This window comes from Megalobrama amblycephala, linkage group LG3 (assembly GCF_018812025.1).
Source record: "Megalobrama amblycephala isolate DHTTF-2021 linkage group LG3, ASM1881202v1, whole genome shotgun sequence".
Taxonomy (NCBI): domain Eukaryota; kingdom Metazoa; phylum Chordata; class Actinopteri; order Cypriniformes; family Xenocyprididae; genus Megalobrama; species Megalobrama amblycephala.
In genome coordinates, this window is record NC_063046.1 from 12,895,457 (window position 1) to 12,913,459 (window position 18,003).

At 35.7% G+C, this 18,003-nt stretch overlaps 1 protein-coding gene across 1 annotated transcript in view; it reads left to right on the top strand.

Annotated features, from left to right (window-relative positions):
* ppp2r5b (protein phosphatase 2, regulatory subunit B', beta) overlaps positions 1-18,003 on the top strand; it is a 35,030-nt gene that overhangs the window by 3,506 nt on the left and 13,521 nt on the right. The window contains exons 2-7 of the mRNA XM_048183987.1: positions 10,629-10,825; positions 11,892-11,993; positions 12,149-12,241; positions 15,077-15,207; positions 15,317-15,376; positions 16,846-16,954. Coding sequence (XP_048039944.1) covers positions 10,629-10,825; positions 11,892-11,993; positions 12,149-12,241; positions 15,077-15,207; positions 15,317-15,376; positions 16,846-16,954 — 692 coding nt within the window. The remainder of the gene's footprint in view (positions 1-10,628; positions 10,826-11,891; positions 11,994-12,148; positions 12,242-15,076; positions 15,208-15,316; positions 15,377-16,845; positions 16,955-18,003) is intronic.

Here is an 18,003-nt window from a genome sequence, read left to right on the forward strand (position 1 = left end):
GACAGAATTTTCATTTTTGGGTGAACTAACCCTTTAAGTAGATTGAATGCAATGTAATCAAGTAGGAATTGTGTTGCATTAAACTCAATTTAACTAGCAGCAAAAATCTTTTTTGAATGCCATGTTTCCAGTTGTATTGTCATAGTAAGTGCCAAGTTCTTTGTGGTTAAAAGCATCTTCAGTGTGAAGACCCTGATAGTTTCATTTCCATGGGCTCATTTCTGTCATCCACTTGAAATGAGGGAGAAACTCCAAGTGGCTGGGAATCTACTGTCTTGATCTTATTAGTGGGGTGTAATTTGAAGTAATCCATTAATTTTATAGAAGAATATGAATGAAAGAATTTTCTGACAACCAACATCTATTTTATATAGACTAAGTCTTAAAGGTGCCCTAGAACGTTCTTTCACAAGATGTAATATAAGTCTAAGGTGTCCCCTGAATTAGTCTGTGAAGTTCAGCTCAAAATACCCCATAGATATTTTTTAATTAATTTTTTTAACTGCCTATTTTGAGGCATCATTAAAGGGTTAGTTCACCCAAAAATGAAAATTCTGTCATTTATTACTCACCCTCATGCCGTTCCACACCCGTAAGACCTTCGTTAATCTTCGGAACACAAAGTAAGATATTTTCGTTGAAATCCGATCGCTCCGTGAGGCCTCCATAGGGAACAATGACACTTCCTCTCTCAAGATCCATAAAGGTACTAAAAACATATTTAAATCAGTTCATGTGAGTACAGTGGTTCAATATTACTATTATAAAACAACGAGAATATTTTTGGAGCGCCAAAAAACCCCAAAATAACGACTTATTTAGTGATGGCTGATTTCAAAACACTGCTTCAGAATGCATCGGAGCACAACTGAATCAGTGTATCGAATCTGCTGTTCGGAGTGCCAAAGTCACGTGATTTCAGCCATTGGCAGTTGGACACGCGATCTGAATCATGATTCGATACACTGATTCATTTTTGCTCCGATGCTTCCTGAAGCAGTGTTTTGAAATCGGCCATCACTAAATGTCTTTATTTTGTTTTTTTTGGCACACCAAAAATATTCTCGTCGCTTTATAATATTAATATTGAACCACTATACTCACATGAACTGATTTAAATGTGTTTTTAGTACCTTTATGGATCTTGAGAGAGGAAGTGTCATTGCTCCCTATGGAGGCCTCACGGAGCCATCGGATTTCAACTAAAATATCTTAATTTGTGTTCCGAAGATGAACAAAGGTCTTACGGGTGTGGAACGGCATGAGGGTGAGTAATAAATGACAGAATTTTCATTTTTGGGTGAACTAACCCTTTAACTATGCACCGATTCAGGCTGCGACCCCTTTAAATCTCGCGCTCCCTGCCCCCCCAGCTCTCGACTATAAGTGCAGTTATACATTGCATAAACAAAGTTCACACAGCTAATATAACCCTCAAATGGATCTCTACAAGATGTTCGTCATGCATGCTGCATGCATGCTTCGGATCGTGTGAGTATAGTATTTATTTGGATGTTTACATTTGATTCTGAATGAGTTTGATAGTGCTTCGTGGCTAAAGCTAACATTACACACTGTTGAAGAGATTTATAAAGAATGAAGTTGTGTTTATGCATTATACAGACTGCAAGTGTTTAATAATGAAAATAGCGACGGCTCTTGTCTCCATGAATACAGTAATAAACGATGGTAACTTTAACCACATTTAACAGTACATTAGCAACATGCTAACGAAACATTTATAAAGACAATTTACAAATATCACTAAAAATATCATGTAATCATGGATCATGTCAGTTATTATTGCTCCATCTGCCATTTTTCACTATTGTTCTTGCTTGCTTACCTAGTCTGATGATTCAGCTGTGCACATCCAGACGTTAATACTGGCTTGTGTAATGCCTTGAACATGAGCTGGAATATGCAAATATTGGGGGAGTACATATTAATGATCCCGACTGTTACGTAACAGTCGGTGTTATGTTGAGATTCGCCTGTTTTCCGGAGGTCTTTTAAACAAATGAGATTTACATAAGAAGGAGGAAACAATGGAGTTTGAAACTCAATGTATGTCTTTTCCATGTACTGAACTCTTGTTATTCAACTATGCAGAGGTAAATAACATTTTTGATTCTAGGGCACCTTTAAATAAGCAATTTGAAATGCATAAAGGGTTAGTTCACCCAAAAATTAAAATTCTGTCATTAATTACTCACCCTCATGCCGTTCCACACCCATAAGACTTTCGTTCATTTTCGGAGCAGAAAGATATTTTTGATGAAATCCGATGGCTCAATGAGGCCTCCATTGATAGCAAGTCCAGGAAGGTACTAAAACCGTTCATGTGACCACAGTGGTTCAACCTTAATATTATAAAGCGACGAGAATACTTTTTGTGCGCCAAAAAAACAAAATAATGACTTTTCAACAAAAAGCTTTTTTAGTAGCTTTCTGGGCACTGAAAGTGTAGATTAACTTGCTGGCAATAGAGGCCTTACTGAGCCATCGGATTTCATCATAAATATCTTAATTTGTGTTCCGAAGATAAGTGAAGGTCTTACAGGTGCGAATGACATGAGGGTGAGTAATAAATGACATTATTTTCATTTTTGGATGAACTAACCCTATAAGAGTAGATGCATTGTTGAGTAGCAATGAATATTCACAAATAATACAGTGCTATCCCACAGTATTTCATAGATGGCACTCAATTTTAAAGGTGTTCCAAGTTCTTACACAACTTCATGATTCATACTTCAGCAGGATATGATTCACTTAGTCTAATACAGGAATCATCTGAGGTACATTTCCAGTGAAGTAGGATTTACTGGTACCAGTTTTAATGAGACTCTCCAGCTGAGGTTTTGCTGCCAGTTGGTGTGTCACAGGGGTTCCAGACTGAGCCTCTGTCCTGCTTAACCATCCAACTGACCTGCTTTTAGTCATTCACATGTCACTGAAACACATCTCCTCTGTTAATCGATGTCTGTCTAATTTACTCTTACTAAGTCTAGTCTACTCTTACATCAGCCCTCTGGTTTTATTTCTTAAACCATAACTGGATAAAATGCACAGTTTTGGTGAATCTTTGTGGTATTCTGGGTGCTTGTGTTAGATTATACCTCATAAAGCTTATGGCAGTTATGGATTGGCAAACATCTACTATCAGTGTACCAAAAAGTTGTGTGTGTTTTTTTGTTTTAACATGTACCTGCTACATACTTAAGCTCCATTAATGGTACAGGATATTTAGATGTAACATATATAATGCTCTTTAAACACAAGATTAGCTTAGTGGAGCGTGACAGACACCACCTGATATAGAACCTGTGAGTGTTTGTTTGGTCTGTGAATTTACCTGTGAGTCCCTGTCTGTGCTTGTGTAAAATAGAGAGCAAGCAAAGAAAACAGCTGAGATGCTCTATCAGTCCAAAGCATGACCTGAATATTTAATTGGTTGACCAGCCAAAAATATGGCCAACACTGCCAGGTTTGCTAGTTTATGTTATTAGTTACTGAAAAAAAGCCTGTAGGCTGCAGTGTTGTGAGCCATTGGTGGTGCTTATTCTCATTTGTAAACCTTCAAATTCTGCTCTTCAAGATAATTTGTGTTGTTGTTTTCACATAAGTCTCTTGAGTGACTTCACTACTAGTCCTCGTGAGTTTGTGAGCGTGTGCCTCTGTAAATAGCTGTCGCTGCTGGAGGCAAAGTGTCTTCCACATGGACAATGGGCAGCTCAGAGCTCTCAGCCTCATTCTCATAGTGACTCGTCTACACATTCAAATCGCATCAATTTCATAAGAGAAACAGAAATGTTTGCACTTGTTGGGTTAGCTATGATAAATCTATTAGCAATCACCTCAGAGTGTGAAGATTACTGTACCATTATTTTGATGTTGTGAATCATTATTTCAGGGTAAAAAAATATGTCTATGTTTAAGAACATACAGTAGTGGTGGGTATATATCCGCCTGTTTCTTCGTGCAGGGTCCAGCTGGTCAGGGCTGGTGTAAGGTTACAGTACACAGAAGGCCCGCTCCCTCTCTGGCCTCCTCCGATCAATAAAGAGGGCAAGAGAGGAAGAGGGAGAGAATAAAAGAGGGAGTGAGTGATTATCGAGACAGGGAAGAGAAAAAGAGCATTAGAGAAAGTGAAATGGATAAGCATGTGAGGCTGTAAGTGCAGGAACAGTGTACCGAGGGAGAGTGTTGAGTACTAAATGTGGAAAAGGGAAAAATACACACACATAAGCACTCACTCACTCACTCACTCACACACACACACACAATATATACATATATATATATATATATATATATATATATATATATATATATATATATATAGTGTGTGTGTGAGTGCATGTGTGTGTGTATTTTTCCCTTTTATGTATATATATATATATATATATATATATATATATATATATATATATATATATATATTTCACTCAAACCAGCCTTGTTCACATTACTTAAAAAACTCATGTAACTTCATGAACGTAATTTAACAGATTAAAGTGTTATTTTATGTGTTTTTCAGTAAAGGGAAATTTGTTGTTAGTTTATGTTAGTGTTTAATGTTCAGTTATGTTGGACATTTAGAGAAGTTTCTGTAATGTTTTTGAATTTTGTGGTTACCATTAGGGGTGTGACGAGATCTCGATGTCACGAATGTGACTAGATTAAAATGTGACGAGATTTCTTGTCGAGGTGAAAAGTAGTCTTGTGTTGCCATGGCATTGTCATGACAGAGTGTTAGGATGATTAGGAAAGAATATGCCACCGCAACGTTTACATTATGCCTCCACTGTCGTTTTGCTTTGTATTTAAATAAAAAAACATTTAATTCAGCTGGATAACGGTCGCCGCCGCTCCATATTTACAGAGTTACATGCCATCGTGAATGTGAAAGTAGACGCGTGGGCGCATTCAAACGCGATTTCAATACCCCGATTTTGAAAGCGGCTCCCTGATGAATACAGATATCTCTCAATATGAAAGCTATTTTAGGCTGGGCGGTGTAGTTGTAACAATCTCTTAGCTCTGTATCAAAGAAAAAAATTGGTCTTAATTGCACTTTGAATATTGAGAGAGTGTGATTATGGTTGCACTTATTGTAAAGTGTTACCATAAAAATGAATAACAGATTTCTCTTAATCTTATTAAGCACAAACAGTAAGGTTTCATTTGTTAGCATTAGTTAATGCACTGTGAACTATCATGAACTAACAATGAATGACTATTTTTATTAACTAAACAACATAAACAAAGATTAATAAATACTGTAGCAAATATATTGCTCATTGTTAGTTGATGTTGGTTAATACATTAATGTTAATAAATGAGACCTTATTGTAAAGTGTTGCCATTTTTATTTATACTGTTTTTATTTCTATGATCAGTTTGTGGAAAGGAGTTCAGTTAGGAGGTCAAAAGTTGTAGAAGCTCATAAATCATGTACAGTAAGGTCTGAAGAGACTGAAATCATACAGGAGGGAAGTCAGTCAGTTGAGTTTGTGGCAAAACCTTTTACAGTGCTTGAGTATTGTTGTCTTTTACTGCATATGATAATTCATACTCAGAAAGTAGAACTGAAATGACATTCATTACAAGATGATTAGTTAAAACATTTCAAATACACCTGCAGAATATTTTTTCTAGTCGTGTATTTCGCCATTGAGGATTTCTTAAAAATAGTGTGTAAAAATCTTGTCTCATCTCGTCTCGTGAACTCAATCTCGAGTCTCGTCTCGTCTCGTGAGATACCCGTCTCGTCACACCCCTAGTTACCATTATTCAGAAGAGTGTCGCCCGTGTTTAAGCTGCATGTTTATAGAATGGAATTCCTGCTCTCAATTCAGTTTGAGTTTGTTCAATGAGTTGTTTTTTTGAGTGCATTTTGTAGAGAAAATAGTTCATTTAATAAGGTAAATTAAGTCAATAATTGTGTTCGCCTTACGTAATAAACATTATTAAGTAAACTGCACATATAAATATTATGTAACAGTGACATTCAAATGATTTGTATTTACTCAAAGAAATTTTGTTAGCTTTACTTGAATTTCTTTAGTTCATACAACTAAATTGTTATTTGTACAAAATACTCAATATAGTTGCGTGGAACCACTTGACACTTCTTTTTTAAATAAATCCAACAGTTCATTTTTTTTGAGTGTGTGTATATATATATATTCAAAAGTTTGGGGTCAGTAATTTTTTTGTTTTATGCTCAATAAGGCTTTATTTATTTGATCAAAAAGAATAGTTTTTGTATTAATAATATAGTAGTAATAATGTAAATTATTTTAAGGGTTAGTTCACCCAAAAATGAAAATTCTGTTATTAATTACCCTCATGTCGTTCTACACCCGTAAGACCTTCGTTCATCTTTAGAACACAAATTAAGATATTTTTGATGAAATCCGATGGCTCAGTGAGTCCTCCATTGCCAGCAAGATAATTTACACTTTCAATGCCCAGAAAGCTACTAAAGATTAAAACAGTTCATGTGACTACAGTGGTTTAACCTTAATGTTATGAAGTGACAAGAATACTTTTTGTGCGGCAAAAAAACAAAATAACGACTTTATTTAACAAAATCTATTGATGGGCGATTTCAAAACACTGCTTCATGAAGCTTCGAAACTTTGCAAATCTTTTGTTTCGAATCAGTGGTTCGGAGCATGAATCAAACTGCCAAAGTCACGCCCCCCAGTGGTGAACCATTGAAATTTCGAAACGTTTATGATGTAACGAAGCCTCGTTTACTGAAATCACATGACTTTAGCAGTTTGATACACGCACCAAACCACTGATTCAAACCACTCGTAAAGCTTCAAAGCTTCATGAAGCAGTGTTTTGAAATCGCCCATCACTAGATATTGTTAAATAAAGTCGTTATTTAGTTTTTTTGTCGCACAAAAGTATTCTCGTCGCTTCATAACATTAAGGTTGAACCGCTGTAGTCACATGAACTGTTTTAAATACGTCTTTAGTAGCTTTCTGGGGCCTCACTGAGCCATCGGATTTTATGAAAAATATATATAATATAATTTGTGTTCCGAAGATGAATGAAGGTCTTACGGGTGTAGAACGACATGAGGGTTAGTGATTAATGACAGAATTTTAATTTTTGGGTGAACTAACCCTTTAAGTATTATTAACATTCAAAATAACTGTTTTCTATTTGTAATATGTTTTAAAATGTAATTTATTCATGTGATGGTATTTTCAGCATCATTACTCCAGTCTTCAGTGTCACATGATCCTTCAGAAATCATTTCAGTATGCTAATTTGGTTCTAAAGAAACATTTATTATTATTATTATTATTATCATCATCATCATCATCAATGTTTAAAATTGTTGCTTAATATATAAATTTTTTGTTGTTGAAACTTATATATATATATATATATATATATATATATATATATATATATAAAATATATTACATATATAGTCAGGATTCATTAATGAATAAAACTTCAAAAGAACAACATTTATTTTAAACAGATTTTTGTAGCAATGTAGCAAGTCTTTACTGTCACTTTTGCTCAATTTAATGCATCCTTGCTGAATTAAAGTATACTGCACACACACACACACACACACACACACACACACACACACACACACACACACACACACACACACACACACACACACACAACCCCACACTGGTATTCCTATCATTGTGATTATCACATATCTCATTATCAGAACTGTACCTGTCACTAAAGGTTGTATTTTGTGCTGGTTTTGCAGTTAAATGATCAGATTAACATCATGATGTCCATGAAACAAGTTAAAATATTATTTGAACATCATTCCACGTCCTCAAAATAAATCTCATGTGAGACGTGGCATTTCAAAACTCCTGTTTTTCGCTTGTCTTTTTTATGAGTTGTGGTGGCTCAAAAGTACAGGCACTCAACAGCCACCCTAACACAATAATAACTTTTTAAACAGAAGGACTTTACTCACTAAAATCACACTACCACTGAAAGAGATCCACAAAGAGAATGAGAGGGATGGAGAGGAGGGGTAAAAGGAGATCATGAGGAGAGGAACAGGGTAGAGGGATGACATCATCTCTCCTGCTCTCTCTGCACTGTTTTCTTTCCCTAGCACGCATCTCTCTCTCTCTCTCTCAGTCTCTCTCTCTCTCTCTCTGTCGCACTGTTGCTTATTGGCCACTCTATATTTAGCAGCTTTGCATGTTCAACACTACAGCATGTTTAATAGAGCACCGACTGGTCTAACCGGAGTGATACCATTCAACTTCAGACTTAAAATTGTTGCTATTTCTTCACATTAACAATTATAGTTTCCTTCTCTCAGTTCTCAGCTTCGCTCTTCCTCTAATGCGCTGTACATCTCCAGTTCCTCATGTCTCCACCTTCTTTCTCTCTCACACTTTTCCCTAGACAATTTAGTTTTTCTGTTCAGACTGCTGTGGCTGTGTCATGCTCTTTTGCACTCTGTCCTTCCCCCATCTACAAACAAACACATACCAGCCTCTTTGCATCACATTCTCTTCAGCAATCTTTATTTGCACTTTGTTTACTTCTTGTTCTATCTGTCTCCTTTGACCTTACCTACTGCACTCCTACCCACTTGTTTGACTCTAGCTTTGGCAGACTGTGAACTTTAAGACTAATTCATTTTTAATGGAGAGTAATTGTGCAAAGTAGCAGGCTGAGGCTAAAGAAAAAGATAGATTGAGAGACAGAGAGAGCGATTCACATGCCGAGGTACAGGAACAGAAAGGCATGTAGTTGTGTTGAGTTTTTGGATGAATGGAGTGGATTGTCATGGTTATCGTGTCTCGAGGCGCTACGTCCACAGAGGGCCGAGGCAGCGCAGGGTTAAAGATAGCACCCGCTAATCCTGTTAGCACCAGACGCCTCCACTCATTTCTCATTAGCATCCCGTCCATCCACTTCAAGAAATCTGCATTAATATACCCCATAGACCCAAGGGTCAGTGTAACTCCCAACAATCTTTAAAGTAACTGTGCTGCTGGGGAGCATAGAAATAATGGTCCTTCACTGGCATTGTCGGTTCCATGAAGAATCTTTAAAGGATTAGTCCACTTTTAAATACACTTTTCCTGATAAATTTACTCACCCCCATGTCATCCAAGATGTTCATGTCTTTCTTTCGTCAGTCGAAAAGAAATGAAGGTTTTTGATGAAAACATTCCAGTATTATTTTCCTTACAGTGGATTTCAATGGCTACCAACAGGTTGAAGGTCAAAATTACATTTTCAGTGCAGCTTCAAGGGCTTTAAACGATCCCAGACGAGGAATAAGGGTCTTATCTAGCGAAACGATCGGTCATTTTGACAAAAATACAACCGTTTATGCTTTATAAACAAAATATCGCCTTCAACGTACTTTCCGCTTCCGCATTCTTCATAACGCTTACGCTGAATGTCCTACGTCTTCCCTATTCAACTTACGGAAAAAAACGAAACTGGCGCCACGTTCGTTCTGTAAGTAGAATAGGGAAGGCGTAGGACATTCAGCTTAAGCGTTATGAAGAATGCGGAAGCGGAAAGTACGTTCAAGGCGATATTTTGTTTATAAAGCATAAACGGTTGTATTTTTGTCGAAATGAACGATTGTTTCGCTAGATAAGACCCTTATTCCTCGTCTGGTATCGTTTAAAGCCCTTGAAGCTGCACTGAAAATGCAGTTTGGACCTTCAATCTGTTGGTAGCCATTGAAATGCACTATATGGAGAAAAATCCTGGAATGTTTTCATCAAAAACCTTCATTTCTTTTCGACTGACGAAAGAAAGACATGAACATCTTGGATGACATGGGGGTGAGTAAATTTATCAGGAAAAGTGTATTTAAAAGTGGACTAATCCTTTAACATCCATGGAACCTTTCCATTGCAATAAAGATTCTTATTAGAGGGAAAAGGTTCTGAAGATTATCAAAATGTGTTTTTGCAAGAAAATAAAATGGTTCTTTTAGGAACTGTTTACAGAAAGGTTCTTTAGGGAACCCAAAAAGGTTCACTTTATACTCTTAGAAGAAAAGGTTCTATATAGAACCTTAAAAGATTCTTTTAGGCACTTAATATATAGAACAATTTGGGGTTCCCATCCTGGGATCATTTTATGAATTTGGTTTTAATATTTTTTTTTTTAATTTTATGGATTAAACAGCTCATAATAATACTTTATCGCTAGAAAAAACTGAAATAACCTGTTAAACTTGAAAGTATTATGCAATCATTTAGGATTTTTGGCATAAAAGGTTGTTTAAAATTGAGTAAAGAACTCTAGGGTTCTGTGTAGAGCCCCACTGGACCTGTTTTCTAAGAATGTAGCATTACAAAAAATTACAGTTATGGTCATTTATCATATTTATGTGCTTGAAGATGCTTTCTGATTTTTTTTAACAAACAAAAAAAAACCATTACATTTACATTAATGCATTTAGCAGACGCCTTTATCCAAAGTGAATTAAAAGAATTAACCATGCTCATAGTGTACAATGCCAGACTTATTGGGAAGCTAGACTAAATGTGACTAAATGTGTAAATGTGCAGTATATTTTTGAGTATCTGTATATTTGATTACATCTCCTCTTCTTCCTGTCCCTCAGATGCTCCAGTGGCAGAACTTCATGACTTGTTCTGTAAGAAGCTGCAACAGTGTTGCGTGCTTTTTGACTTTCTGGACTGTGTCGCCGACCTGAAGGGGAAAGAGATCAAACGTGCTGCGCTGAACGAGCTCGTGGAGAGCGTGGCCACCAGTCGCGGAGTCCTCATCGAACCCCTTTACCCAGAGGCTATTAAGATGGTGAGATGAATTGCAAAAGAGAGAAAAAGTGATGGAGTAGGATGGGATTTGATAAAAGAGCAGAAGAGGCAGAGGGAGATAAATCATTTTGAGGAATGCACAAGATCTCCAATGCACTAAAGTGCACTTAAAGACTCAAAAGCATTTACGTTTCTTTGTGTTTAGCTAGCTTTCTACAGTATGAAATACAGAAACACCTTAATTGGGGAGCAACAGATTTTTGTTAACTGGTCCTTTTATGTTTTGATGTGAAAGACAAAGGCGAGGAATTCGTTAAAAAAGAAATTTATGGCATCTGATAGTGCTGTTTATTTAAATATGCTGCCTGTGTTGTGTTTGTTTTAGCCCTTTGTTTACTAGAGGAATTATGCAAATCAAGTAACAGTGAAATTCTGTTGCTCTGATCAATGGAAAATGTACACAAATATCTTTTTAAAATGAAATTCCTTTTACTTGCATTCTGTCTACGGAAATGACACAACATTGTGCAATTGCGCAAAGCAAATAGCAGTGAGACTATTTTTTTAAATGTCTCATACAATGTTCCATACAATGAAAATCAATGGTAACCAATACTGTTTGGTTACCAACATTCTTCAAGATATCTTTCTGTTCTACAGAAGAAAGAAAGTCATGGACACAAGGTTGTGAAAATGATGACAGAATTTTCACTTTTGGATGAACTATCCCTTTAATTTAAATATTCACAGCATAAGGGAACAATTGAATATGATGAGACAGTCTGCAACTCTGGCACTCAAGGTCCACTTTCTTGCAGAGTTTAGCTCCAACCCTAATCAAATACACCTGAACAAAATAATAAAGCTCACAAGGACTACTAGAAAGTTGTAGGCAGGTGAGATTGATCAAGGTTGAAGCCAAACTTTGCAGGAAAGTGTACTTCGAGGGCCAGAGATGAGAACCCCTGTGTTAGAGCAGGAGCTGGAGCCTTCATTGATTTATTTGTCTTATCTTAGTTCTTTTAATGTCAGTTGCTATGGGGAAGCAATAGTATTTTTCCATGCTTTATTAAAAGACAACTTTTCAACCCCTCTTCTTCCTGTAGATCTCAGTGAACATTTTTAGAACCCTCCCACCCAGTGAGAACCCTGAGTTTGACCCAGAGGAGGATGAACCAGCCCTGGAAGCCTCCTGGCCACACTTACAGGTACATGTACATTCTCACATTCTCATAATATACACAAACACACTAACACATACATTGACAGCATGGAGTGAGAAAGCATTATGAGTTTTTTATAGCTTGTGTCACAGCTCCGATCTCATTTGCTCTGTCTTTTCCTCCTATACTTTTTTATCTAGTTGGTGTATGAGTTCTTTTTACGCTTTCTTGAGAGTCCAGATTTCCAGCCTTCTCTTGCCAAGCGCTACGTGGACCAGAAATTTGTTCTACAGGTAAAGAGCTTGTATAGGTGTAGAGGTATAGGTATAGAGGTGTAAACCTAAAAAGGGTGCAGTAGCTACGTTTACATGGACACCTTTTGTTTCAGTTGGAATTAATTAATTCCAAGTGATGAATCCTAACATAGTGTTTACATGAAGGCTAAATAAAGTGATCGGGTTGATGTGCATGTTTATATATGTCACACGCTTCAAATCGGAATATATTTTTTGACTTGCGCACACTGCACAAATATACAGAGTTTCCCTGCATTGTTTTATAGAGCAGACTTAATATTTATCTGTTTCGGGTCCTGATTAGGAGATGACGTGCTGCTTATACTTATCAAGCAGTAAAAATGCCCCTTCCTGCACCCAAAACAAGGTCTTCTCTCCAAGGTGGTTCTCATCCAAGGTGTAGATGAGAGTCCGAAATAAGGATCGGTGGGACGTTGTCCTGCTCCACTCAACAGATCGAGGAGCGGAAGGAGAATTTTAGAATGACATGACAGTCATTTATGACACTTCATTCAACAACAACAGCTCGTTGCAGGTGTCATACGACATGCATTGTACTGTAATTACGAGTGACGTGGTTACATGTGACTTTTTTATTCCGACTGTGCTACTAGTCCGATTACAATCTGATTATTAGGGTCCATGTAAACGCAGCTAATATAAAAAAAAGAAAATAATATAAACAAATATATATATGTTCCCATCCTATCTATCTATCTATACAGCAGTGTTAATTTTGACAGCAAATTTTGATTTAGTTTTAGTCATAGTCTTTTGACTAAAATGCCATTTAGTTTTAGTCATATTTTAGTCATCGGAAATTGTTTTAGTTTTAGTCTAGTTTTAGTCGACTAAATATCATAAGATTTTAGTCGACTAAATCTACAGTAGATTTAGTCGACTAAAATCTAATTTAGTTAAATTGTAATGCATTAAGCATTTCTCTAACAATACACAGATCCAATACACTGATATAGGTACATTTGATATTCCCCAAACTGTTTATGTTCACCCACCGTTCATGTGCAAAAACACGCAAAAGAGCAAAATTCAGTACTTTTCAGGGACTGACACTCTTATCATTGTGGTACTATTATAGTTTTCGTTTAAAAATTTTTATTAGATTTGATTTTTAGCTTTTCTGCTTTCATTGTAATTTTAGTTAAAAGTTTTAGTAATTTTTTGTGTTTGTCTTTAAGTTTTTGCTTTTAAATGTCTATAAGTTTTTATTTCTGTTTATTTTAATACTTCAGGTTAAGCTAAAGCTTAGAAACTAGATGAAATAAAATAAGTTTAAATTTTTATATATTTATTTTTATTTTGGTTAATGTTTATTTCAAGTAATGAAGATTTCTTTGGTTTTAAGTTTAATTAACTATAATAACCCTTATCCTTGTAAAATATATTGAATAATCTGTCAAATAATGTTCTTAGTCTTTCCTTCCTGTGACAGAAGATACAGTAGTTTACTATGAATTAAAAAGAAATTAAATTAAATACAGTTTATTGTGTAAACATAATAACAACAATGACCAGGAAAAAATAATAATTATTAGTTAATAATAATTATAGTCTGAGGTCTGCACTGTAGCCTATTGTAGTATCAGGCTGCTCATGAGGGAGATAAAATATGCTTTCTTACAACCGTCTAAAACACATTACCATTTAAACATCGTGTAGTAGGCTAAACATTGTCATAATTCATCAACATTAGCTTATAAGCAATCGCTTGGCATAAATGTGCGCTATTCACTCATTGCGAAGCAGTCTGAAGTGCAGCTGTGCGAGCCTGTAGAGCGCGCAATAGCACCGCGTTTCCCGCGGTTAGATCAGCACGTTACACTTCAAATGTGCGCATCTTCCACACAGGACAGCAGTCCTGACTGGATATCTTCCCTCAAATCGTCCCTCTCTTTCATTTTCATCTCGTTTTTATTCGTTGGCGAAAATTACAGTAGATTTTAGTCCTAGTTTTAGTCATTCAAAACGCATTTTTATTTAGTCATCGTCTCGTTTTCGTCCGTGAAAAAATGTTGTTGACGAAAATTATGATGAAAATTATTTGTCAACGAAATTAACACTGCTATACAGTCAATTTTGATATTTTTGATATATTTTTACTAGTGGGTGCAGGACACTATAGTTCTTTTATGTAAGTGAGGATAGCAAAATAAAGTAAACTGTGACATATTATACCCAAAAATTCTTCATACAGTGGACTACCAGTAAAATTGATACAAATTTGGAACCAAAATTATTAATATATATATATATATATATATATATATATATATATATATATATATACATATTTAGAATTAAAATAAATATATATTTTGCGTGCACTATTCTGCTTATCTATATATTTTTCTTATTATATAATAAATATAAATGAAATACTGTCAATGAAAATGGACAAGTAAAGTGGAGTCAAGGCGGTTATAGGTGATTTTAGTCCATCTTCAAGTTCAGTGTTGGGAGAAAAACATTCCTAGTATGTAGTTTTGGCACCCACTGTTGAACATTTTCAGTGTGATTTTTTGATGTTTTTTTTTTGGCCTTGATTTCTTAGAGCAGCAATATGAGATGTTACATTTTTATCATATCATAGTCAAATCGCAATATTTGTCAAAATAAATACTTTCCAATTAGGCAGTCTACCCTCCTGGTTTGACTGTTAGTATTTCTGATTCGTATTTATTTTGATCTTGATTTGAAACTTTATCAAGGCTACTTACACCAATTATAAACAATCCCTTTAAATGTCAGGACATATGATTAGTGCTTTTAATTAAGTGCAAAAAGGCTGACTTGTTATGTGTGTGGATGTAGCTGCTGGAGTTATTTGACAGTGAGGACCCCAGAGAGAGAGAATATCTGAAGACTATCCTGCACCGTGTCTATGGCAAACTCCTGGGCTTGAGGGCCTACATCCGCAAACAGATCAACAACATCTTCCTCAGGTCAGACACAGTCGTGTAGACAAAAAGCATGACCAGTACTGATATTACACAGACAATAACTGCTCTTTGTTCGTCTTTAAAATGTCATATCTTTTTTTAAATTCTGCAGGTTCATCTATGAAACTGAGCGTTTCAATGGAGTCGCTGAACTTCTGGAAATTTTGGGAAGGTAGATACTCCTTCAAACTCTCATAATAGAAAGCACACTAAATATGTGTTAAAAACCAGCTCAGATGATGTTTATACAGCAAACCAATGTAAATGATAAGATTTTAAGGTAGATCCCTGTGGTTTATTCATTGTTTCCAGTGTTAGTAGGTACATATAACATCTTATGACATTTGTACTATAATCTTGAATGAGTAAATTATAGTTTTACATAACTTAATGTGGCAGATTATGGTGTGTGAGCTGGTGATTCAGACACTTTGCAAAGATCTCAGACATCAGCGCTTGCTGCATGTACCTGCTGCTGCCTGTTCCCCAGTCATGTTTCCCATCTTACCAGCCATGTAATTCACAGCCATGTTCTCAGCAAAACCACTGCTGCTTTGCATATTGGGTTCAATGTACACAAAATGGTTCCTATTTCTCAGTGTGTTTAATAGCATAAACAAAGAAAACCTTTGACAGAGAGAAACAGGGGAAGAGAGAGACAACCAGGGGGAGGCATGAGTCAGAGTGTTGGGGATGGAGGTCTAAATTCAGGTTGATGCCAGTAGTATTTATAGTGCCTCCCACCCACACATCTCTCTGATCACTACTGAGGAGAGAATGAGGTAGAACGAGGGAAAGAGAGAGAGAGCTGTATGTATGCACGTATATATATACATGTATATTTTAATTTTAAAATCTGTAAAATTAAAATATATTTCAATATTTATATTTTATATAAATATTATAATAATATTTAAACAGTATACAAAATGTATAATATGTCATAAAATACAGTAGTATTCTCCAAAATAAATTTAAACACAGTTTTATCAGTGTTTCCTGGGAATAGATAAGAAACACAAATGTAAACCAAATATATTTTCAATTTAGATATTTGTTGTTGTTGTTGAACTGTTTGAATTATTCAGTTGTTTCAGATGTTGTTGTTTTTTTGCCAAATATATATGCAGTAAGATAAGAGATAAGCAAAGTAAAAAGAAGAAAAGAGGAAGAATGCAACAGAAGGAGAGACAGGGAAGATAACTGGTAGAATTAGAGAAAATGAGCGAGAAAGACAAAGAGTGAAGAAGATAGAGAGTCGACTGAAGAGAGTTGATTGTAGAACAAAAGAGAGAAACAGAGAAAGACAGTATAGATGGAATTAAATAACAGTTAAGCAATGGGAGGAACAGATTGAGTAGAAGAAGATAAAACTAGTAGAAGAAGGATTGAGAGAAAGAGAGGAGGAGACAGTCAGAAAGAGAGGGAAGATGAGGGGGGTTTAGCGGGGGATTAGCTGATGAACAATAATGTGGCGAATGAGTGTACAGAGCATCATCAGGACGACTGATACTAATCCTGTTTATTCTCCCTTTTCTCTTTTCCGCCTCCTCTCCTCTCCTCTCCTCTCCTCTCCTCTCCTCTCCTCTCCTCTCCTCTCCTCTCCTCTCCTCTCCTCTCCTCTCCTCTCCTCTTTTCCAGTATCATAAATGGCTTTGCTCTGCCTCTCAAATCAGAGCACAAGCAGTTCCTGGTGAGGGTCCTGATCCCCCTGCACACTGCCAAGTCTCTCTCCATTTTTCATGCACAGGTTAGAGTCAGACGCCCAGACACAGTCACACTGGGATGCACATACAGATCTCATGCTGTTAATTAATGGACTGTAATGGGATATCACACCACAAGGGGGCGCTAAATACTAATGAAAATTGACTTCATACATTCACAAAAATGGCCAGTTGGTTAAAAGTCAGTCCATTATACTTGGTTTGATATTTTATTTTATGCAATAACATGAATACATTTTTAGTGTCCAGAAGAATTTTTGGACATTTTGAAGACTCATCTTGCCTTTGTGCCAGAGTTGGGGAGAGTTGCTTTTAAAAGTAATGCAATATTGCGTTACTCCCTAAAAAAAAGTAACTAATTGCGTTACTAAGTTACTTTTGTGTTATTTTTTTTCACCTGGGCTGGGCTTGATTGTTTGTTTGTCTATTTTTGGTAAATGTAAAGACACTTTCACACCAAGCCTCAGGCTGATCACAAATATGATGTTTATCTAAAGTCATTTTTGCTTATTAGTATGGTTGAATTGGATAATCGAAGGTCAGCAGCAAAGAAACTGGTGAATAAAGTGAGATTAAATACATATATTTAAATATCTAAGTATACAAGTATATTTATTTAATTTAATTATTGAGTATGCATTTCACTGTTTTTATTCATTTTGAGGAATACTGACTCCGTTGTTGTGCAAGTGAGATGAGTAAATGCTCACATTTACAAGCACTTACTCTCGATTTCTCTCTACATGGCGACAGGAGAGCTGTCAGTCAATACATGGGAAAACAAAGTAACTTGCGTTATTTATTTAGAAAGTAATGCATATAAAAGTAATGTGTTACTTTACTAGTTACTTGAAAAAGTAATCTGATTACATATCTCAAGTTACTTGTACAACACTGCCTATGACATACACATACAAAAGTTTGGGGTCAGTGTGATTTTTTTATTAATACTTTTATTAGAAAGGACATTAAATTGATCTCTTTTGCTTTGTTACAAGAAATTTCTATTTCAAATAAATGCTGTTCTTTTGAACTTTCTATTCATCAAAGTAATATTTCTTGAGCACCAAAT